This window comes from Mustela putorius, unplaced genomic scaffold, assembly GCF_011764305.1.
Source record: "Mustela putorius furo isolate JIRA1106 unplaced genomic scaffold, ASM1176430v1.1 tig00003898_pilon_pilon_pilon, whole genome shotgun sequence".
Taxonomy (NCBI): Eukaryota; Metazoa; Chordata; class Mammalia; order Carnivora; family Mustelidae; genus Mustela; species Mustela putorius.
Window position 1 is genome coordinate 16,781,288 of NW_025422047.1, and position 24,592 is coordinate 16,805,879.

The following is a 24,592-nucleotide window of genomic DNA, read 5'->3' on the forward strand; positions in this document are numbered from 1 at the left end:
TTTTTATAGATTTTTGTTTTAGAGAAAGAGAATACGAGCAGGAGGGAGGAGTGAGGAGCAGAGTGGGAGGAAAGGGAGGGAGAAAGAATCTCAAGTCAACTCTCCACTTAGTGGGGAGCTCAGCATGGGGCTCAGTCTCAAGACCCTGAGATCATGACCTGAGCCAAAACAAAGAGTCAGATGCCCAACTGACTAAGTCACATAGGTGCCCCTTTTCCACAATGTTTTAAAAATGTAGCTGTATACCTGAAACTAATATAAGTTATATGTTGATTTTATCTCAGTTAAAAAAAATGTGAAAATCAGTCTACAGGCTTGCAAAAGTAGGCCAACGGCTGGATTTAGTATTGGTTTATCCACTCCTGCCTTAGTTGGTTAGTCACTTGACGAAGCCTCTCTTTGTTTAGTTCACTAAGTCATAATGTCTACTCTTTCCATAGCACAGAGTGAGGACATTTCACAGCACAACATTATACAGAGTATCTATTTGGTTGATTTAAAAAAATTTTTTTTTTATTTTTTAAAAAGATCTTATTTATTTTGAGAGAGCACAAGTAGACAGAATGGCAGGCTGAGGGAGAGGGAGAAGCAGGCTCCCCGCTGAGCAGCGAGCCTGATGAGGGGCCTCAGTCCCAGGACCTGGGATCAAGACCTAAGCTGAAGGCAGCCGCTTAACTGACTGAGCCACCCAGGCACCCCTCTTTTTAGGTTAAATTAACTTACTTTGTAGGTTTTCCTTTAAAGTCCTTTCCCTTCTTAAAGAGAACTTTATACTTCTGGTTTCTTTTCTCTCTTTCTTTCTCTGTAGAAGGGGTTCATATAAAGCTTTTTATGCAAAATTTAGATTTGAATCAATTGATGGGCAACTTAGCAGTATAAAACATAGCTAGTTGAATATTCAAGATCTGTCTTGTACACACAAAAAGTATCCGATTGTTTTGTTTTAGGCTTTTGGAACTAGAGAAGAAATGATGCTATCAAGGACACTTGGATATGCTTCAGCTTGTAGTAGAACTGTTGAGTTTGCTGAGTCTGTGTGTCACTTCTCATTACTGTGATTCCACAGCACATGCAGGATGTAATGATACTTCACTGGTTCTCTACTGTGGCGAACCTCCAGCTCCTTGACTTAGGCTCTTCAAAAGAGCTTGAAAAACATTTTAGTGTCTACTTTGATCATCTGTCATATTTATCAGATGTTTAACTACGTTAGAAAATCAAATTTGAACACTACCAAGATGTTCAGTTGATGGTTCGAGGTTCTTTGAGGTTGCCTTTAAAGAATTGACTTGAGGATTTTTATGAAGTGGTCTTACTTTGAAGCAAATGCTAGAACATTCCAAAATAATTATATTAAAATAAACTACATATATTGTTTCTTTGTGTGAGTGGTAGGAATTGCCTGAGAACAAATTATTTTAAAACATTGAAGGAGTGTTGGAAATATATGTTTATATAGAAACAATGAATATATTACCTATGTGTCCATTAGAATGTGAGCTCCTTAAGGGCAGGAGTGTTTGTCTTTTTTCCATGGCTGTGTCCATTCTATTACAACAATGCCTGGCACATAGGAGGTGTTCAGTAAATATTTGTTGCATGAGTGAATTCATCATTTTTATCTATTAATAGGTAATTCTCTTTAGAGTGTGCTGTGGTAGCATAATCCTAATAACTGTGTAAGCCTGAAAACAAAGTTCCTATCTTTGAAAATTTTTTATAAGTAAGATTTTTTACTAAAACTGACCTTTTAATTCATTTGTTTTGCTGTGAGTTCTGTACAAGTATGTTCTTTTACTATGCCTTAACATGATCCCTGATATTTTATATTTTCTTTCTCTAGCTATTCTGTTTGAATGTGTACATACAGTTTATTCTATTTATCCTAAATCAGAATTACTTGAGAAGGCTGCCAAGTGCATTGGAAAATTTGTTCTGTCACCTAAAATAAATCTCAAATATTTAGGTAAGATGATTAGATAATTTTTTATAAAAAAGATTTTACTTATTTATTAGAGAGAGAGAACACGCACGCACACACGCATGCATCCAAGGGGAGGCGGAGAGCAGAGGGAGAGAGAATCTCAAGCAGACTCCCTGCTGAGGGTAGAGCCTGACACAGGGCTCAATCTCATGACCCTGAGATCATGACTGAAGCACCCAGGTGCTCCAAGATGATTAAATAATTTTGACAGAAATTACAAAGAGGGCTCTTGAAATTTGCTAGGTATTTGTTTCCAGTCAATTGTATAACATAATCTTTGTTTCTAGGACTGAAGGCTCTTACCTATGTTATCCAACAGGATCCCACTCTGGCTCTTCAGCACCAGATGACAATAATTGAGTGCTTAGACCATCCAGATCCCATTATTAAAAGAGAGGTAAACTGGTATTTTGAATAGTGTATGCAAAGTGTTAGAACTTTTAAACTTTTTTTTGGTATTATGGAGAGAATAAAATAGTGGGCAGTGTGTGTGTGTGTGTGTGGTGTATTTTAACTTTTGAGTATATTTTATTCTAAAATTTAAGGACCTTTTCTAAAAAGTCCTTTTATCAGTAGCCTCACAAATGGATTTAAACTATGAGCTGGAGGAATTAGGTCCAGTTACCTGTATGGCTTCATTAATATCTTTTTGGTCCAAAACTAAATTCTATTTCCAGGTCTTTCTGTCAATACAATTTAAGGTGTAATTTATGGCTATTAATATTTTTTCATATTCTCCTTAATATCTGTAAAGTGGGCTAATGAATTCTCTATTAAATATGTAGGACTATTGAGAAAATTAATAAAGATACCCCAAAATTATTTGAACTGCTTGGAAGGAAAGGTGTATAATTTACTTAATTTGTTTCAACTTTTTCCTTTTGTAAGCTAGCTTCATTGTCCACTTAAGTGTCTGTATAAGTATTTCTGTTAATATTCATTAAAGAAATCAGTTTGTACCTTCATTTAAAATGATTATGTGGGACCTATGAGTGTTTATTTTTATTTTTGATTTTAAAAATTTATTGAACATCTAAATTACTTAAGTGAGTTAAAAAAGTTTATTGAAAGAACACTATTTCATTAAGCAATTGCAATTTTAAAATATAAGATTATACATTCTGAATTTTAAAAGATGCTGTTTCTGAAAAAAATATTTCTGAGAAATTGTCACATATATATATATATATATATATATATATATTTGTTTTGAGAGAGAGAGAGCAGAGAGGGAGGGACAGAGGGAGAGAGAGAGACTCTTAAGGCTCCAATCTTAGCATGGAGTCTGAGGTGAGGCTTGATCTCATGACCCTGAGATCATTACCTGAGCTGAAATCCCGAGCTGGATGCTTAAATGACTGAGCCACCCAGGTGCTCCATATTTTTTCTTTTTGAATTCATGTTTTTAATAATCTGAAAATTGTTATCTACCTCAAATGAATCTGGGAAGTTTACAGATATACTAATTTCTATGTGTAGGCATCATAGAAAAGTGATAAGGCACCAAAGGACAGTAACTAATAATTATATGGCTCTTCCACTTTGAACAGGTATAGGGCATACATTTTCTTTGTGTGATTGGCTACTAAATTGAGCAGAATTGACTTAGATACAGTTTTCTTATTGCTATATTTAATTTGGAGGCTCTTATTTAAAAATGAGAGTCCAAGGGAAAATAGAATGATCATGTCTGATCTGTTTAAAATGGTCAAGTCTAATCTGTTTTTCTATTACCTGTAGTGAGAAAAGTAGTTTGAATCCTTTGGGGAAGATACTAAGTATCAGTGGTGTCCCAAGATGGTATTGCAGTACTGTCTTTGAATGCCACTGTCACATTTAACCTCTATAAGTAATTGCATACCAGGAACGTTGGTCCCTGGGTATGGAGGGACCTGTTGCTTTGGACTGGGATTCCCTTTTACTTGGTTTTATTACTTATCTTTCTTACAGGGAGAAAGAAGGAGGTAGCATAAAAATATCATACTCATGCAGTCTTGGAAATGCTAAATTGCATGGTCTTAGAGTAGGAAATAAATGGGGTGTAAATTATCTAACAATATATAATACATAGTTTAGAATCTATAGGGAGCATGTCTGAGACAGCTAGATAAATTGAAAACTAACGATAGGGGGACCTGTGTTTTTGTAGATTTTAAATGGAGTCAAAGACTAACTGAAACAGTTATCTTTTGTACTTGAAATCCTGGCTATAAAGATTGAAAAATTGAAAAGAGCCCTAATGAACAAGTCTGACAAGTGAGATATGTAGACGTTCCCTTGCAGCTAATGTTGTTGATCCTAAAATACCAGTAAATAATACTTTCTGAGACCAGGACTGCCCTTGGCCTCATTGATTTCTTGGAATTACAGGATTTTTAGAACTTTAATGTAGGGCCTTAGAAAGCCCAGCCAAATGGGAGCTTACTGTGGTACTGGTCTTCCATCATCTTGCTTGAAGAAGCAAGAGGTATATTCCTGAGCACTGAGATGGTGGCTATAACACAGTTTTTCCTTGTTGCCTGAGATTCTGAACGTAGGCCTTGCTGAGGCTTTGAAGCACTTGAGCCACCAACCCTTGTCCATTAGAGGCCATTTGCCCTCGGCTGACAAACCTGCTCAAGGGCTGTTTTCAGTTGAATAGTGTGGAAAATAGTTTTCAAGACTGGATTTTTTTTATTTGTTTTATGTGTGTATATATGCATGCACATACAGGCATAAGTAATACAGGTTTAAGAAGTAAGCCTTTAAATTTTTTAAAAAGTTATGTAGTAGTAGTAGCCTCTTATGTAGTAGTAGTCAGATTATACCTATTGAGATCAGTAGAAGCCTTTTAGACTTTGCAATTGATTATGATTAATTTTTTTGACACAAAAAAGTGACAATTTTTTTGTTCTATCTTTAAGTTCTGTTTCAGTTAAAATGTGCATTTCTTCAGCACCTACTAACTGACTGCCCAGCTGACCTGTGCAAAAGTGGGAAAATCAACTGTATTATAAACCTATATAGTGCTGTATTTATTGGAGTTATCATGCATAGTTTTGTAATACTGTTTTTATTTCTCTTTCTTAAATAGACTTTGGAACTTCTTTACAGAATTACTAATGCACAGAATATAATAGTGATTGTCCAGAAAATGCTTGAATATTTACATCAGAGCAAAGAAGAATATATTATTGTCAATTTGGTTGGCAAAATAGCTGAGCTTGCTGAGAAATATCCTTTGTTTGGACCGTGAGTCATGGATACCTTTAGAAAGGGAGAAGCAGACTCTCTGCTGAGCAGGGAGCGTGTTGTGGGACCCAGTCCCAGGACCCTGGGATCATGACTTGAGCCGAAGCCAGATGCTTAACTAACTAAGCCACTCAGGAGTCCCAGTGCCTCCTTATCTTTGACTTTACTTCATACTTAGTTTCTTTTCTGGTAAAAGTTCTTATTTTACAGAGGGGCCTTGAGAGTAAGGCTCAGCGTCTAAAATTTATCCTTTCCACTGTTGTTTATACTGGAAATTGTTGTGATAAGGTGGTTGGGAACTCCACATGTCACTCTTCTCCATATTTTGTTTTGAAAAGTCAGTGTAACTTTGTAGGTCACAAGGAGATTCCATTCTTTTTAAGATGTCTGCTTTTTAAATCTAAGAAGGAGTAAATGTTCAGTGTTAATCCAGATGTCTTGGAAATTGCTTAAGTATAGTTTTATCCTAGCCAGTGCTGTAGCTCTGGCCAGCAGAATGATAGAATTTTAGAACTGAAGCAGAACAGATTAGAGAAGATGTTAAACAGCTTGTTCTGGTAGACACACCACATTTAGCCTCTTTGAAGTGTGTATCGTTTTCCATTATTTGTCCTTAGTCAGCTGGAACATTTCTTTAAATTATTTCACACTTATTCATTGGATATTTAGTTACGTACAAGGAACAGTGCTAGATGAAGCAACATGAACTTAGTTTATTAAGCTTATTAAATAAGTTTTTACTAAGCATCTATTTTACATTAAACTGGAGTATAGAACAATTTATTGGCAGAGGTTAGGAGCAAAAATGACAAGGTAGAATGGGTTGGGGATTATTCTTTAAAAGGTTGGTGCAAAGATAATTTTAATACTTGGCACTTGGAAGTGTACTTGTTCTTAACACTGTGGACACATATGCTCCTGATAATGCATGGTTTATTCAGACAATGAATGCTGTGTTTTCAGTGGGAGGAGATGTCATGCATCCTGATATTCCCAATAACTTTATGAGACTGCTTGCAGAAGGTTAGTAAATTACTGCATTCTGTAAAATAGAGATCCAAAAATTAAATGTTTTGTTATGGAGTCCTTAGAGAATTTAGTGGAATTTAAAATGATGTATCAATTTCTTTGTAGGTTTTGATGATGAAACAGAAGATCAACAATTAAGGCTTTATGCAGTTCAGTCTTATCTCACTTTACTAGATGTGGAAAATGTGTTTTATCCACAGAAATTTCTTCAAGTTATGAGTTGGGTGAGCAAAGTACATTAGATCATAAGTATTTATAACATTTTTTATAATACCAAATACTAACAGTTTATTTCCTTCAGAAGTCATTCAGTTCTACTCTGCTGACTCTAGCTGTCAATTTTCTTTCCCAATGGCTAGTTTCTGTCACTTAACCAGAAAGTCTGTCTGTTCATTCTCCCTGCCATCTCTCATGTCTGATCTTTTAAGTATAGGTATTTGGTTATACATCTGTGTCTACAATACATTTGTTGTGTTTTCTGTGCAAATCTGTGTTAGAATATGTGAACACTGTGTGTCTGTTATATTAGTTTTCTGTTGCTGTGTGTTCCCACAAACTTACTGCTTAAAACAGCTGGGTGTTCTGCTTAAAGACTATCAGGGTTGCAGTCAGGGTGTTGGCTGGGGCTACTGTCTCATCTGAATCTTGACTGGTGAGGGATCCCCTCCCAAGCTCATGTGGTTGTTGGAAGAAATCAGATTCTTGCAGCTGTAGGACTGAGCGTTAGAGGTTCAGATTGTTGACTGTAGGCTACTCTTAGCTCCCAGAACTGCGTTTATGTTCTTGCATGTGGACCTCCTGACATGCGTCCTGGCTTCATCAAAGCCAGCAAAGGAGATCATCTCTTTGTAGGATGAAGGTCACATGTATATAATATAATCATAGGTAATTGCACGCATACCATCACCTCTGTGGGTTTTTTTGTGTGCATATGGGTGAGTTTCGAGATTTGGTGAAGTACAACTACTAGATCATAGGCTGTACATATTTTAATATTTTATACTTTGAACAAATACTAGCTTGTTAACTTAAACTTTACCTAGACCTTTATTTAAGAATTTTTTTCTCAACTGCAGGAACATTGAAAGACTACTATAATAAGTACCTCTATATTTTTCATCTGTATTCCCAGTTAATATTTTTTAACCACCTTTGCTTTACTGTATCTATATCTATATGTAGCTCTACCTATATACAGTTTGTTTTGCTGAGCCATTTACAATAGAGTTGCAGATATCATGACTTAAAAAATTCACTGTAAGTCTTTAAGAATGACATTGTCCTGGGGCGCCTGGGTGGCTCAGTGGGTTAAGCCGCTGCCTCCGGCTCGGGTCATGATCTCAGGGTCCTGGGATCAAGTCCCGCATCGGGCTCTCTGCTCGGCGGGGAGCCTGCTTCCCTCTCTCTCTGCCTGCCTCTCCATCTACTTGTGATTTCTCTCTGTCAAATAAATAAATAAAATTAAAAAAAAAAAAAGAATGACATTGTCCTGTCATAGAACAATTATTACATTGGTAATAAGAAATATAACATTAATCCATTAATATCACTTACTGTGTAGTCCATTTTCACATTTATCCATTTGTCCAAAAAAGGTCTGTTATGATTGTTTTTCTACTACTCCCAATCCTGGATCCAGTCAGGGTTCACAAATTGCCTTTGGTTGTCTTTTTAGCCTCTTTTATTTTATATTGATCCTCAGTTTCCTTTTGTTTTCATGATACTGTTTTTTTTGGATGAATGCTGTTGACTTATAGACTACCCAGCATTCTGAATTTGGCTCATTATTTCTGGTTTGGTTAAACATTTTTAGCAAGAATACTACAATAACATTATTTTGTACTTTCCACTGCATCATCAGGATGCATTTGGTATCAATTCCTCTAGTCATTAGTGATTTTAAGTTTCATTGTTTGGTTAAGATGATGACCTTTATTTAGATCTCTCCATTGTAAAGATGCCCTTTCTCTTGGTAATTTGTAATTAATCTGTAGGTGATTCTATGTGGCTATTCATGAGCATCTTTTCCTCAACTGCCTTTCACCAGTGGTTTTAGTATTGGTAATCCTTGCTAAATGGTTATTGTATTGGCAGCTATTTCTTTTTTTTCCTCCATGTCACTCCATATATTTATAGTGCTTTTATTTCTTTCTATAACGTACAGATTCTGTACAAATTTGGTTGGATTTATACTTTCACTTTCTTTAGAGCAGTAGTAAATAAGTTGTATTTTTAATTTTGGTTCCCACATGTCTGTTGCTAGTTTATTCAAGTACAGTAGATTTTTGTTTTTTGATCTTGCTTTGCAATCTTTGCAGCCTTGCTGAACTCACTAATCTAGGGTGTGTGTGTGTGTGTGTGTGTGTAGATTTCTTGTAGATTCCATGTTAAGAATTCTTACATCTCGGGGTACCTGAGTGGCGCAGTGGGTTAAGCCTCTGCCTTCAGCTCGGATCATGGTCCTGGGTTCCTGGGATCAAGCTCCGCATCGGGCTCTCTGCTTGGTGGGGAGCCTGCTTCCTCCTCTCTCTCTGCCTGCCTCTCTGCCTACTTGTGATCTCTGTCTTCAAATAAATAAATAAAATCTTCAAAAAAAAAATTCTTACATCTCTGTTCATGAGATTTTTTTTTTTTCCTACTCTGTTGTTACAGTTTTGGTCTGAAGGAAGGAATGTTCTTTTCTCTTCCATGTTCTGGAAAAATTGTATAGATGAGTGTTGTTTAATTTTAAGTGTTTGGAAAAGTTCCTGTTATTGATTTCTAGTTTGATGCCATTGTTTTCAGAGAAAATACTTGGTGAATTTGGTTGTGTTAAGTTTGTTGAGGTTTGTTTTATGGCCCAAGATATATCTTACTATATGTTCTGTGGGTGCTTGAAAAGAATGGGTATTCTGCCATTGTTGGATGGCATGTCCAATAAATGTTGATTAGATTTTTTTGGTGATGGTATTGTGACACAGGTGTTGAGATCTCTACTGTGTGGCCTCCACTGACATTGTGAAGGGGTTGTCTAGCTATGGCTGAGCATGGCGAAAGTCCTGACTCTCCTCTAGGCTTCTCCTGACCCTACCCTGGCAGATGTAGGGTGGGGTCCCTCTTATACTTGGGTAGAGGTGAAGTGGCTTCATATGTGGTCTTCATGGACACTGTGGAGGAGTAGGCCTCTCTACAGTTGGTGGGGATGAAAGTCCTGGTTCTCCACTGGGACTTCTCAGTCACTACCCTTGTATGGGAATGGGGGTGCCTCTTACAGCTTAGTAGGGTGGAAGTCTTGGCTCTCTACTCTGCCTGTGCTGGTGTGGGTGGGTCTGTGGTTCTTTTCTGTGTAGTGCTTGGCTGGAGTAGAAGGGTTATTGTCTTAAAGTTTTCTGGCCTCCTGGCTCTTTCACTAGAGGGCAGGCTTTACTTTGGGCCAGTTTGTCTGCACCTATTGGTGTTTCCAGGTTGCTGGAAACCCAGTTGCTGCCAGTACCCAGTCTGGGGTGTATGAAGCAGCAGATAACCCACTGAACTGTCCCAGTATCCTTAGCAGTCAGCCTTCTTTTCTCCACCTATTGGTGTCTTTTTATGTGTTCTTTATACATAACATCAAGGGTTTTTAGGTATACTTATTGGGAAGAATAGGGAAAAATGCACCTAGTCCATCTTCCCATTAATTTTTGAACTGGAATTTAGATTACTAGCTTTTCTAGAGCTATCTTCCATCTTATTAAACCACGTAAAAATTATCTTGCTACTTTAAAGATTGAACTTACTTAGTTCTATTTATTTTTCCTCCTGTTCATTTTACTAGCTATAAATTTTTCCTTGCCTGTCACCTCACCTCACTGTTTTGTTTTGCTTTTTTTTTTTTACCTGCTAATGCCAGTGTTACTCAAAGACATGAAAATACTCCATAAGTAGCACTTAGGAAAGATCTCACACTCCATGAATTAGCAGGGTTTTTTTTTTGTTTGTTTGTTTTAAGATTTTATTTATTTGACAGAGAAAGAGGTCACAAGTAGGCAGAGAGGCAGGTAGAGAGAGAGCGGTAAGCAGGCTCCCTGCTGAGCAGAGAGGCTGATGTGGGGCTCAGTCCTAGGACCCTGAGACCATGACCTGAGTCATGGCAGAGGCTTAACCCACTGAGCCACCCAGGTGCCCTGAATTATCAGTTATTAATGATTCTTAGGTCAGTAGGATTATGTATCACCTAAATAAATTAGATGTAAGAAAAAACATATGTAACATAGATCAGTGTTCCTCAGAGTTTCTTCTTTGGATCATCTGCATCAGAATCAGCTGATGCTGGTTCAAAATGTGTATTGTAGATCCCCAAAACAGACATATTAACTCAGAATATCTGGGGGTAGAACCTAGAAATCTGTATGTTTATGAAACACCTCAGGTGACTCTCATGCATATTAGCATGTGAGAACCCCTGGACTAAATGCTTATTGCAAAATAAGTAACAGAGTGTGGACAGGCATATAAAAAGCAATAACCAAACCTGAAAATTAGAAGAAAGTGAACTTATAAAGGTGGGCTGCTTTATATATTGTTAATGATAAAGATGTGGAAAACCTTTTTGTATGGAGTTCTAATTCTTATATAATTTTGAACCTAAAATGTATAGTTTTATCCTTATTCAATAATTTGCTATGACAGTATGTTTAATCTAGAGTAGATTGACTCCAGCAGTAGCTACTTTGTTTGGATTTCTGAGTACAATTTGCTGCATAACTTGATACTTCTATATAAACATCTGTTTGTTTTACTCATAGGTCTTAGGGGAGTATTACTACCTCTTAGATAAGGACAAACCAGAGGAAGTTCTAACCAAGCTCTACAAGTTACTTATAAGTGACTCAGTTTCTTCAGAAACAAAAGCCTGGTTAATCGCTGCTGTTACCAAGTTGACATCCCAAGCACACTCTTCTAACATAGTCGAGAGATTAATCCAGGAATTCACCGTATCTCTGGATACTTGTATGAGACAGCATGCATTCGAATTAAAACATTTACGTGAGAATGTGGAGCTTATGAAGACCTTGCTTCCAGTTGATAAGAGCTGTGAAGACATGGTGGTAAGTCATCTGTATTTTAGTTTTGTAAAAATCACGTTGTCTATAACAGGTTAATTCTTCCATTTGTGATATATCTGGGATCTATCAGAATATAGTTTCTGTAACATTGACGATGAAGGTCGGAGTTTTTCTCACATTAGTATGAGAGAGAATTTGAGAGCTGCAGGTCAGTAGTGATCCCGAATAGTCAGGAATAGAGGAGTATCTCTTCTGGAGAACTGCAATGAAGGCATTTATATCCTGTGACCATCTCTTTTAACATATGGTAATTCAAGAATTAAAAATTTTTAGTCTCTCTTTAATTTTTCTAATATGTCATTTAATTATTACTTTGTTTTCTTTGAGAAAGTAAAAAATAGTTCTCTATTGCATTTTGTCCCCCTGGTGTCTTAACTTCTTTCCCACTTTAGAACCTGATTACCCACCTTTCCTTTTCCCACCTTTCAGCCAGCACCCTTTTTAACCTAATGAGCTCAGTTATTACTCACCCTGAGTGCATACCGGTCTCTCCCCCAGACTGGCATAAATTAGGAAATTTCCAAAAGGAAATCAAATTTGTACAAATTTTTATTTGTCAAATACAGTTGAGAAAGAGGATAGGAGAGGTAGCCTTCCCACTAATTCTGACTCAGATTTTCATGACTTGTATTCATTTTGAAGCTTTGTCCATTGGTTCTTTCAAATAGCTCCTAAAAGCAGAGGCCTTGCTTTCATGTTTGGTAGGCATTCCAGAGACATTCATTGAAATGGTGAATAAATATGCTACGTACAGTAGTAAACTAGGAACCTATTTCCTCTTTCCCTCCAGTAGAAGGTAACGATGATGACATAGCTTCATTTTGTAAGAATCTTATTGAAATTAAACCTTTCTTGGGGTGCCTGGGTGGCTCAGTCGTTAAGCATCTGCCTTCGGCTCAGGCCCTCATGGGTCTTAGGATCGAGCCCCACATTGGGTTCCCTGCTCAACGGGAAGCCTGCTTCTCCCTCTCCCACTCCCCTTCCTTGTGTTCCTGCTCTTGCTGTCTCTCTCTGTCAAATAAATTAAATCTTAAAAAAAAAAAAAAGAAAGAAACTAAACCTTTCCAGATTCAGAGTTTGATGTGCCACTTAACTGTTTGAGATTCCCCTGCTCTTCTAATTACCTGAGCTATTAGTGTACACCTGGCTAAACCAGAAGCAAACCTGTGGCTTCTGAAGCCTCCACTGTCATAGCCTTTTATGTAGATTTCACTCTTCACTCACTTTTTCTTTTCTTCTTTTCCCCTTACTCTTCCTTATCTCATTTCTTTTCACTTAATCATTCTCTCATACCTTTCTATTCCTGCTGAAATTAAGTAATTTTCCATAGATTTGTGAAAAAACATTTTCAGAAAGAAGAGAATAGGATGGTTAAATTCAGACTCCCAAGTCTGGGAGTCTGAATAGTGGCCTCCCCACAGTGTACACACCTTAATCCCTGGAACTTTACATGGTAACAAAAACTTTGTAGATGTGATTAAGTTAAGGATTTTGTGATGAGGAGATTATCTTGAGTTGTCCGGAAGGCATGATCACAAGACATAAAGGTGAGGAAAGAGTCAGAGAGGAGAGAGCCAACTAACAATAGAAGCAGAGATCAGAGTGATATGGCCGCAAGCCAAGGAATTGTGGTGCCTTCAGAAACTCAAAGGGATAAGGAACTTACTCTTCCTTGGAGTCTTCAAAAGGAGCTAGCCTTGCCCACACCTTATTTTTCCGCCCCCAGCACAAACATACAGACCCTGTAGCTCCTGGGTGTAGGTGTCTTCTCTAGTAGGTTACAATTCTCCTGAGGGTGGGAACTGTCTTTGTCTCAGTCATATGATGCTGTAACATATTGGTTGCCGTTCATTCTGCAGGGCACTGAAATTGATCACAATTGCAGAAGACTTACATTGTTAACATTCTTAGCTAACTGATTTGAATATAGATGTTTTAGAAAGCTAGAGAGCTTGGTCGCACTTTCAGAATTGAAGTTCAGTTTTACATTTAAAAATTATTTTTAAGACACATGGATTAAAATTATGTGAGGGTACAGTCTACTGTTTAGGGTATATAATTTTAATTTTTAAATTTTTGCTTCATGCTAATACAGGTAGATGCTTCTTTATCTTTTCTGGATGGTTTTGTGGCTGAAGAACTTAGTCAGGGGGCAGCACCTTACAAACCTCACCACCAACGGCAGGAGGAAAAGTTTTCTCAGGAAAAAGGTAAGTTTTCATGGGTCTGTAACAAGCTTAATTGCAGGGACATCATTTTTTTTTTTTTAAAGATTTTATTTATTTATTTGACACACAGAGAGAGAGAGAGAGATCACAAGTAGGCAGAGAGGCAGGCAGAAAGAGAGGGGGAAGCAGGCTCCCCGCCAGGCAGAGAACCCCATGTGGGGCTTGATTTCAGGACCCTGAGATCATGACCTGAGCTGAAGGCAGAGAGGCTTAACTCACTGAGCCACCCAGGTGCCACAAGGACATGATTTTTTTTAATGCAATTGACATTATAGCCTTGTAATGTAAATAACTGAGAATGTTTTTATCATCTCTCTTTAAATCTGCTTGTGACTTGTTTACCCTGATTAGGTATTTGGATACCCAGAAAAAAGCAGTTAGCCCAGAGATAGTCCCAAAGTCATAGGCTCCATATACATAAGTGCCTAAGGAAGCCATTCCGGAATTTTGAAAGAACTTAAAGGTGGAATTATCATGTTGGGTCACTGTGCTAAAGGGAGGGCTCATAGTTATTTATGTGAGCATACCTATAGAAAAGTTTGAAAGAACAAATCTGGTTACCATGGACTAATGAGTTTTATTTTCTTTCTGAGGAGCTTATATAAACTGTTTAAGAATGCTTCCTCGAACAAAATGTCTGATCAGTGAAGTTAGAAACAGCTAAGAAAAGAAAGAATAACTTTACATTTCAGAAATGTAGCCTGTCAGGCAAAGATGTCTGTCATGATTTTGGTAAAAAGGAGATTATTCAGATGTTTGGATGGTGGATGGGAAGTATGCATATTAATAAAGAGAGATTGCTGAATATTATCTTTGTAGGAGTTCAGAATGGTAATAGTGAGAAGGTGAGTGCTGAAAGCTCTTCATCTCCACTTTCATCATCTAATGATTTTGTTGAGTACTTTCCAGGCTCTGTGGTAGGCATATGAGTACAACTAACTGGTTGATCTTAAAATGACATCAAAAAAGTATAAGTTGCAATTCAGCCATCTACTTCCTTCTTCTGACTCTTTCTGCATACTGTTATTTTCTTCTTGCTCCCCACATGCACATGAACTCTTACATGTCTAGTTAACTTTTAAAAAAATCTTATGCTTGGGCGCCTGGGTGGCTCAGTGGGTTAAGCCGCTGCCTTCGGCTCAGGTCATGATCTCAGGGTCCTGGGATCGAGTCCCGCATCGGGCTCTCTGCTCAGCGGGGAGCCTGCTTCCTCCTCCCTCTCTCTCTCTGCCTGCCTCTCCATCTACTTGTGATTTCTCTCTGTCAAATAAAGAAATAAAATCTTAAAAAAAAAAAAAAATCTTATGCTCTTCTAGTCATTCACCTCTGTAATGATCTTGGTAAGTTTTTACTGAAGAATGAAAATAATGTGGCTTGAAGTTCATTCTCAGCCTCCAGCCTTTCCAGGCTTTCCGTAAATGACAGTGCTTAATTCTGTTGTCTCAGGTTAGGAATTTTACCTGACTATCTCCAGATGTTGTCCCCTTCTGTGTCTAGTTTTATTTTTTCTTCCCCACTCTTAAACTCTACCTCTGATTTTGAATTCTTTTTGCTCAATCTTTACTTGAGCTTTGGCTTAAATTGTTTTTACTCATGCGTAGGAAACATTTCTTGAGCTCTTCACTGCTATTTTGTTAATGCAGAGGCTTGATAATAGTTACGGATGCTATTAAAAAGAGGTCAAAATGGGATAGGAAGTTAAACTACATGATTGAAAAGCTTAAAATGGGAGGATTTTCTAGTTGAAAAGGACCTTGTAAGGATTTAGAGAGTTGATTTCTTTTTTTAAAAATTATGTTCAGTTAGCCAACATAGAGTACATCAGTAGTGTTTGATATAGTATTCAGTGATTCATTAGTTGTGTATAACACCCAGTGCTCATCAGCACACGTGCCCTCCTTAGTACTCATCACCCCACCCCCTGCTCCCTTCTGTATTCCTCAGGATGGTTCCTGGAGCCCCGAGTCTTGTGGTTTGTTTCCCTTTCTGACTCCTTCCCATTCAGTTTTCCTTCCCTTCCCCTGTGGTCCTCTGCACTATTCCTTATATTTCACATATGAGTGAAATGATATGATAATTGTCTATTTAGAGAAGTGATTTTGAAATATGATTATGAATCAGAATCACGGAGTTTTTAAAAAATGATACAGATTTTTGAGCCTTACTCCTGTATCTTTTGTTTCTGAACCTTGGAAAGCTTGGCTGTATGTGGGAGATTCTACAAAGTTAGCTTGATCTTGGTTATCAAATCAGCATTTGGAAACTGCTGATTTAGCCCAAATCCTTCACTTTACAGACAGAGAAGTTAAGGTCTAGTTCATGTACCCAGTTAATACCTGATGTACATCAAGAACTCTGTTCTTCTGGTTATTAATTAGCCTATCATTTTTTTTCTACTACACATTGATTTCTCTTCTGTATCATTCTTTTAGATATAGAATTTATTTTTTTCTATCCTAAACTAGTTTATTTAGTTCTCTTTAGATTAGGTGTTGTTTCCTTTGGAAGAGACAGTATAATAGAATACTTGAGAGTGGAGCTCTAGAACCAGGGTATCTGATTTCTTATCTGGCTCTATCATTTTTCCTATTTTTGTAGTCTTTGGTTAAGTTCATGGTAAATCCTGCCGCAGTTTCTCCTTTGTAAAATGAAGATAACAGGAAGTTCACGTTTATATTTTATAAAGCACTTTTTATGATTTAAGAAGGTCCTTTGTATTATAATCCAGGTAGTTCAAAAAGATAAAAATATGCCAGTTAGGTTTAGGTATAGCTACATAGCATATTAGAAAACAAATTAACAAAATGTGGCCTTTTACAAGACAGAGATAACTACTTTTTCCTGTTAAAGAAATTCCAGAAGTGGGCAGCCTAGGATTGATGATGGCTTCATGGATGTAAAGGAGGAAGGGAGAGAAGAAAGGCATTTTTTTTTCATCTAGGAAGATTCCTTCCAGAACTTGTGCACAGAATGTGTACATAATTTCATTGGCTGGAGCTCATGGCAGAGGAGTCTGGAAATGTCATTTCTTTTCTGGGGGCCATGTACCTAGCTAAGAAGTGAGGTTTCTATTACTTAAAAGAGGAGAATGGATATTGGCTTTTGCTCTACCACAATAACAATATGAATTTTTATGGTTCTTGATTGAATTCATTTGGGTATACAGACTCACAGGAATCTGAACCTGAGTAACCCTTATTCTTTTCAGTAAGGGAAATTTCACACTGAGGGCTCCATTAGTCCATTCAGTATGGGAATGTGCCTAAGATCATTTTGCTAAGCAAAATCTTGGTTATCTCTTTATTCATAGCTCATTAAACATTTTTGTCTGGGAGCAGCAACTTTTCAGTGACCTGGTTTATCAGGTATCTTTCCTAATTGCATCTTTCTTTAGCTCCTAAGGGAGATGAAAAGATAAAAGTGAAGTACCGTTTGTGTTTGATCAGATAATGGCTTACAGACTGTAATACTTCCAATGAATGATAACTTTTTTATTATTACTATAATTATTTGATTAGGTCATCTCCAGAGTCCCTTCCAGCTTAAAAATTGTCATTGGAGGAGTGTCTGGCTGGCTCAGTTGGTGGAGCCGGCAACTCTTCATCTCCAGGTTCTGGTTTGAGCCCATGTTAGGTATAGAGGTTACTTACAAAAAGAAAAATAGGGACGCCTGGGTGGCTCAGTGGGTTAAGCCGCTGCCTTCGGCTCAGGTCATGATCTCGGGGTCCTGGGATCGAGTCCCGCATCGGGCTCTCTGCTCAGCAGGGAGCCTGCTTCCTCCTCTCTCTCTCTGCCTGCCTCTCTGCCTACTTGTAATCTCTCCCTGTCAAATAAATAAATAAAATCTTTAAAAAAAAAAAAAAAGAAAAAGAAAAAGAAAATAAATAAAAATTGTCATTGGATTCTAACCTTAAGCTATTTTATTTTCAGTAGTGAATAGTAACTTTGTTAATTTCTTCTTTCCCCTCTAACTTTTGCTTTGTTTTAAATATGAACTTGTTTTTGTTTTAAAATTATTGTTTTAAAATTCTAGTTCTCAATTTTGAACCATATGGACTCTCCTTTTCTTCATCTGGCTTCACTGGACGACAGTCTCCTGCTGGCATTTCTCTTGGTTCAGATATATCTGGGAATAGTGCAGAGACCGGGCTGAAGGAGTAAGTTCCTTTCTTACTAAAATCGAGAACATAAGAGTATTTAAATTTCTTTAAAGTAGAAGCGTCCCTGAAAGCTTAAGTCTTTCAGCTCTTGTTTCAGTGGTTTCTATTTATTGTTTTCAGGGTGTTGATGTTGGACAAGAGAACTTGTAAGAGAGCTTGCTTCCTTCCAAGACAGCATAATGTACATAGAGTTTACACATGATAATGATATGTGTGTTATTACTACATATCGTGTGTATGTATGCATGTGTATGTATGTTTCTGTATGTGTGTTATACACACATTTATATATATACACACACATGTACACATGTAGGTTTTTTAAAGAATACCTAGTTGATTATTTTAAAGAATACGTAGATGATTATTCAGCATGTCATTCTCCATTTCTCAAAATCTTAGAGCCATTTCATTGGAAGATGAACCTAAAATAAGATGACTGACTTCATTTAAGTCAGCTGCATACTTTGCTCAAAATGCTTCCAGAGCTTCTTTCCTGCCACTGTGAACATTGGTGATATATTTGTCTAAATGTCTTATGTGGAGCTAAATCTTCAATCTTTTTAGGTAGATTTTGATTTTGGAAGTATAAGTAAATTTTAGGAAATATAAGTAAATTTTTTTTAAGTTAAAAAAGTGAGGTAATATATACAAATAAAATCCAGTGCATAGGAAGTGGTTGATACATGGAAGCTGCTACTATGAATACTAATTGTCATTGCCATCATTATCAGTATCCAAAAGCTGAGTTAATCAAATGAAATTAGTGACCACTCTGGATAACTTTGGTTATTGACGTGACATAAAGTAATGAAAATGGCTTCCTTGTTTGTGAAGAAGCTTCTTAAAAGAGTTAAAACTTTTTAACAATTTTAGTTTAATTCCAGTGTGGTTAACATGCAGTGTTACACTAGTTTCTGGTATACAGTATAGTGATTCAACAATTCCATATATTATTCAGTGCTTATTAAAAAATGTTTTGAGTAATGGCAGCTTTGTTGGAATAAATGTAATAAAATCTCAAAGGTGGCAACTTTGAAAGATACATTTGAATATTGAGTCCTCATATGTTCATAATGGAGTCAGTCACTTTATTTTATGTTTATCTTTGCATTTGTTAGTCTTCTAGCATGATGGTTGGAAGAACTATTTACCAGAAGACTGACTCTAATCTATGTAGATTATGAGAATATAAGATGATATGCTGAATGAAATTCTCTTTCTTAGGCTTTTTTACTGCTCTGTTGACACCCTTTTCTTTCCCAGACATTTAATTTCGGTATTCCAAGTATGGGGAACACATACAATTTGTGAGCATTTGAATGTAGTGGTGATAGCAATTAAATGCCCCAGACAGAACACCGGGACAAGGGAAGGAGAGGACAGGAACCCTCTAAACCCAAGGAAGAAACTTAGTCTCTTTCACCTGCACAACAGGTGACAGCATCTATTTGTTTAGTACTGAACTAAGATCTGGGGGATTTGATTTACTTGATCCTTGTAAATCCTATACATAAACATGTACTATTCTGAGAGAAATGACATTTGGCAGACCTGCTGACACACATGCTATGTTACCATGAGATGGAACATGAGGCATGAATTTAAAATTTATTTCCAAAGAGGACCACAGCTTACACATGATTTCAGAATTGGGAACCTATGTGGTAATTGACAAGGCAAATCAGCTTTAGAGAGCAGACAACCACTCTTTTGCAATCTCTAGCAAGCTGAGAATAAAGTAGTAGCAAGCCCAATTTAGAATTTCTTACCTTAGGCCGTCTTTGGGGGCTATCTGAAAAGGGAATTCCTAGAGCTGAATTAAAGTGTATCCCTAACCTTTTGAAGTTAGTTTGGCCAGAATTTACATCTGTGTTTGATTGATGTGATTAAAAACAATACGAAAGTACACCATGTAAACTCACAAATTTATCAAAACCCAAGCAAAGATGACTCATGTTTAAAAAAATTCTTTTACAGTGTGTCTCATATTGTAAAGAAACTTATTTTGTGTTCTTACTTACTTTTCCTGCTTTTTAGGCTGCCAATACATAATCCATGATGGAGAATTTATATTGATAATAGGCATGTATGCAGTTGAAATATGCTAGAAAAACCTTTAAAGTATCTTGAAGCTCCTTTTAGGCTTATTTTTCCTCTCCTTTCCTATTTTGCCTGTTGTTGTGGATTGGATTCCCTGGGAAGTGCATTCCGTGATGGATTTAGCATGCAGAATGTAAAGGAGTGCCCTTGTGATCACCACCTGTGGAAAGAAGGAGAAAGAAGCAGGTTTGGGCAGAGGAAGGAGTTAAGATGCAATGCAGTCTAACAGCAGTCTCTGCTGACCCTGTGCGGAGCTCAGAAGTTAGAGTGACCCTTCAGAGTTGTCCTGAGTTGGGTCCACATGGGTGGCCAGACTCCACACTTCTGTTCCTCAGTCACTGGGTGTGGGCTGCCCAGGGAGGCATATATGGTCTCAGGCAATGTGTCATTCTGCAGCCAGGCAATGCCAAAGCATGCTGTACTCCCAGTGACTGGGGCAACAAGTCCTTTATTGAAGGGTCATCTGAATGGAGCATCCCAGGGTCCACCACACTTAACTTTTTTTGTTAACTGATATTTAAATAATTTACTAATAAAACTTGGGGAGTTTCCCCTTTTTCTTCTTAATTAAAGGATATGTTTTTATAAATATATATAATATATATATTATATTTGTATTTATATATTATATATTATGTATAAATATATAGGGTTATAGAAATACTGTGGGCATTTATGAATCCCTTTGAGTTTCTGCTGTTGAGCATCCTAGAGATGCTGGGGGTCATCTTAGTGGTTCCTGTAACCACTTTTGATCTGCTCATGCAAGAAAACTGCTTTTCTTCTCACAGGTTTTGCTTTTTCTAATAAAAACTTTTTTAGAAGGCTCTTTTGGTACGTGAAAGAAAAGGAGAAATCAAGATATTTTTAAAGGAACATTCCAGCAGTAAAATCCAATGAGGAGGATTAGACAGATTCCCTCTAGGCATTCTTTATTAACATTCAGATTGTCTTTCAGCTAATTTGTATTTAATAGCATTAGTTCTTGACTCAGTATGAGGTATAACCACCTGTCTTTGTTTCTGGCATAGTATAGAAAACCAAATTGATCATGATTCCAACAAACTGGAAGGGACTAATAACCAGTACAGATATATCTGAGTTTTTATGTTAGATTCATTTTATGATCTATCTTGTGGTACAAATTTTACAATGCTGTTTTGGACTGTGACAGGGATGCTTAAATGAGCCAAGTGCAATGAACACATAGTTCTTATATGTAAACAATAAAGGTAATCTTTGGCTGTTTCAGTCTGCACTTGGGATTATTCATAGCTGTAACTTTTGACACAACAGTAGGTGAGTCCAAATTCTAATCACTACTTATAATTCTTCAACTCAAGCATAAAGAAACATAAACTTCATGCCAGAACTCTTAATTTTTTCTTTTATAGCTCAGATCTCATTTCATTTTAATAAAAGTACAGTTATAATAGTTAAAAATGTAGCTAGTGTTCACATTAAGAAAACTTGTTGGATGGATTAAGAATGGGTTTGAATGATTTTTTAATTTTGCTTTCAACAGGATTTTATTATATAATGTCTATTCCTTCATTGGGTGATTATAGCTAAGAAACTTAAAAGTCATTTCTGATCTTTAACTCATCAGCATTAGAGGTATTTTTGAAAAGTCAGTGGAAGAAAGGAACTAATTTATAGTAGTTCTGTTTTTGGATAACTTATTCAAGCTGTAAATTGAAAATTAAGTGATCTAAAATTTTTAACTAAGTCTAGAGTTCTTTTGCCTTCAATCCTTTAGCTGGGGGGTGAGGGGACATTGGCTGAAACTAAAATAAAATCTAGGTTTTACTTCCTGACATATAGAATATGAAAGCTGTATGTATTATGTATGTATGTATGTGTTTATTTATGTATTTATTTATTTGACAGAGAGAGAGGAGTGAGAGAGAGAGTGTGAGCAGGGGGTGGGAGCAGAGGCAGAGGGAGAGAATCCCAAGCAGGCTCCATCCCCAGTGCAGAGCTTGATGCAAGGCTTAATCTCACAACCCCCAGACTATGACTTGAGCTGAAATCAAGAGTCGTTGCCTAACTGACTGAGCCACCCCGGGGACCTGTGAAAGCTGTTTTTAAAAGACCATGGCAATGATGTGTTTTAAAAAATGCCTTGAGAAAGTAACTCTTCAGCAGTTATTTAAGTTGTTTTGATTTCATTCTTACTCTTCTTAGGACAAATAGCTTGAAGCTGGAAGGTATAAAGAAATTATGGGGTAAAGAGGGTTATCTTCCCAAGAAGGAAGGCAAAACTGGGGATGAAACTGAAGCTCCGCCTGTTCCTCAAGAGAGTATAATAATGGAGAATGTAGACCAAAATATAACAAAAAAGGATCAGTGTCAAGTCCATACCCAATCTAAGGAGGAGAAAGAAAAGCAGCTGCTGGCATCTTCATTATTTGTTGGGCTAGGATCAGAAAGTACAATCAATTTGGTAAGTAGTCCATTATATTCCTCTGGGAATCTGAAACTAAACTTTTTGTTTTATACAAAACAACTGGCTCAGCAAAAGTTCTTGGCTCTCATACACATGGTGGGAAATGGCTTTCCCAGCTCCAGAGCCACCAATGACATACTTTTTATATTCCTGAAAGAGAAATTCTAATTAGTTTAGCTTGAGTCAGGTATTTTCTGTAGTCCAGTCAGCTGGGGCAAGGGTCGGGGTCCAAACAGAGTTACCCATATGACCACAGGTATTACTCCTGTGGGAGTTCTCAGTGGGAACTTCACAGTTCTCAGTGGGAAGGGGTCTTGATGAAAGTATTGGCAATAACAGTAGTTCAACAATATTGATATGTCTGTGGAAAAAGTACTTCTCAAAATCGCATTTTTAATAGCAAAAAATAGAAATCAGTTTAGATGTCTAATAGTAGGAGAATGGATTCATAAATTATAATAGCTCAGAATATTACTTAGCCATTAAAAATGATAAATACTGTATTGTAAAATAACAAGTACATGTAATATATTAAGCAAAAAGGCAGAATATAAAGTTTTATTTATACTTTGTTTATAACTGCTAAGAAGATAAAAGTGTATTGAGACTGAAAGGAATTACACAAAATGAAAATTATACTCAGGCATTATGATCAAAAAACTTTTTATGCTGATATATTATTATCATAGTAAAAGAATGAAATATCAGAGTGAAGGGCAGGTGCTATTTTTGAGCATCTCAGAATTCCATGTAATTTTCCGTTTGGTGGACTGATGGACCTACCTGGTACAGAATTGTGGTTAGAGCCACATTTTCTTGAGTTTTACATCATTCCAGTTCTTTCATCTTCCTTCTCTCTTGGTGGAATTTTCCGTCTATCCCTATACTCTTTGCCTGTTTTCTCTTTCTTTTCTAGTTGATAGACTTGATCAACTATAGACTTGATATTCCCTACTAAGGAAAAAAAATTCAATCTAGATGTATTAATAAGTAATGTATTGAATGCTGTCTCAGCATTTGGATTTCAGCCACAAGGTGACTTATTTTGGGTCTTTACGGTGTTCTAGCTGACTGTGGTAAGGGTACCTGTGCATCCCCTGGCACCATTGGGGAGGTTCTCAGTGGTCACAGTGCACCTAGGCTTATGGAGCCCTCATCTGTGAATCCCATGGCTACTGTTGAAGCTCTCAACAAAGTGCAAAGCTTTCAGTTAAAGTCTTTCTCAAGAGAACATTCAGTGTGACAAATGATCCAGCCTTTTTTTTTTTTTTTTTTTTGGTGTGAGCTCAGTATTAGAAATATAATTAGGATGTTTTTTCATTTAAGGTATACTAGATCCTTTTTGGGTTAATTTTTTATGTAATTCTCTGTAAGGATCAAGACCCCCCCCCCCCATCTTTGCCTTCACTTTATTTTCATTTTTAGTTTTTTAAGTTTTTATTTAAATTCTAGTAAGTTAACCTGCAGTGTAATATTAGTTTCAGGTGTAGAATTTAGTGATTTAATAGAACATTTGGTGCTCATGACTACAAGTGCCCTCCTTAATCCCCATTATCTATTTAACTCAACCCCCCATGCCCCTTCCTTCTGGTAACCCTCAGATTGTTCTCAATAGTTAAGAGTCTGTTTCTTGGTTTTCTGTTCTTTTTTATCTTCATTTTTGAAAGTTATTTTCTCTGAAGTCTAGGTTGACTGTTCCTTTTCTTTAAACATTTTAACAAATATGTCACTCTAGTGTCTTATGGCTTTTGGAGCTTCTGATAGCAGCAGATCAGACAGTACAGAAGAAGAAAATCTTGAAGACAAAGTATTTGAAACTACCTGAAATGAAACATGGAAAAGAGAAAACAAAAAACAAATGAAAACACTCAGAGCATTAGTGACTTGAGGAGCAACACTGAACATTCTAATTCAAGTCCCACAGCTACTTGAAAGTGGAAGTCCTTTACCCACCCACTCCTTTTCATTTTTGTGTGAATAAAATTTTAGTTCTTGTTTGATGACTTCCGAATCAAAAGATAGGAGACAAACTTATCTGCTGAGAGTTGGAAGAAGTATTGGGACTTGAGTGGGTGAGAGGGTATGGAAGAGGAACTAGAATTCTGGTTAACTAGAATCTTGTGAATGATGGCCCCGCGGCCACAAGAAGGCTGGAGATGTGGATTTAGAGTAGTGCCAGTCTGCTACACTGATTCTAGATAGGACTTTGGAGGGTAAGAGTGAACTGTGAGCCATCACTCCACTCTTTTTTTTTTTTTTTTTAAAGATTTTATTTATTTATTTGACAGGCAGAGGTCACAAGTAGGCATAGAGACAGGCGGAGA

At 36.9% G+C, this 24,592-nt stretch overlaps 1 protein-coding gene across 2 annotated transcripts in view; it reads left to right on the plus strand.

The window, feature by feature from the left end:
* The window catches only part of AP4E1 (adaptor related protein complex 4 subunit epsilon 1), a 61,243-nt gene that overhangs the window by 25,294 nt on the left and 11,357 nt on the right, over positions 1-24,592 (plus strand). For both annotated transcript variants that reach the window (XR_006602838.1, XM_013057686.2), the window contains exons 10-18: positions 1,844-1,966; positions 2,272-2,381; positions 5,058-5,197; positions 6,126-6,238; positions 6,350-6,468; positions 11,008-11,310; positions 13,424-13,538; positions 17,590-17,713; positions 22,007-22,265. Coding sequence is in view for 1 of the 2 variants with exons in the window: in XM_013057686.2 (XP_012913140.1) it covers positions 1,844-1,966; positions 2,272-2,381; positions 5,058-5,197; positions 6,126-6,238; positions 6,350-6,468; positions 11,008-11,310; positions 13,424-13,538; positions 17,590-17,713; positions 22,007-22,265 (1,406 nt within the window). In the remaining variant the exon portion in view is untranslated. The remainder of the gene's footprint in view (positions 1-1,843; positions 1,967-2,271; positions 2,382-5,057; positions 5,198-6,125; positions 6,239-6,349; positions 6,469-11,007; positions 11,311-13,423; positions 13,539-17,589; positions 17,714-22,006; positions 22,266-24,592) is intronic.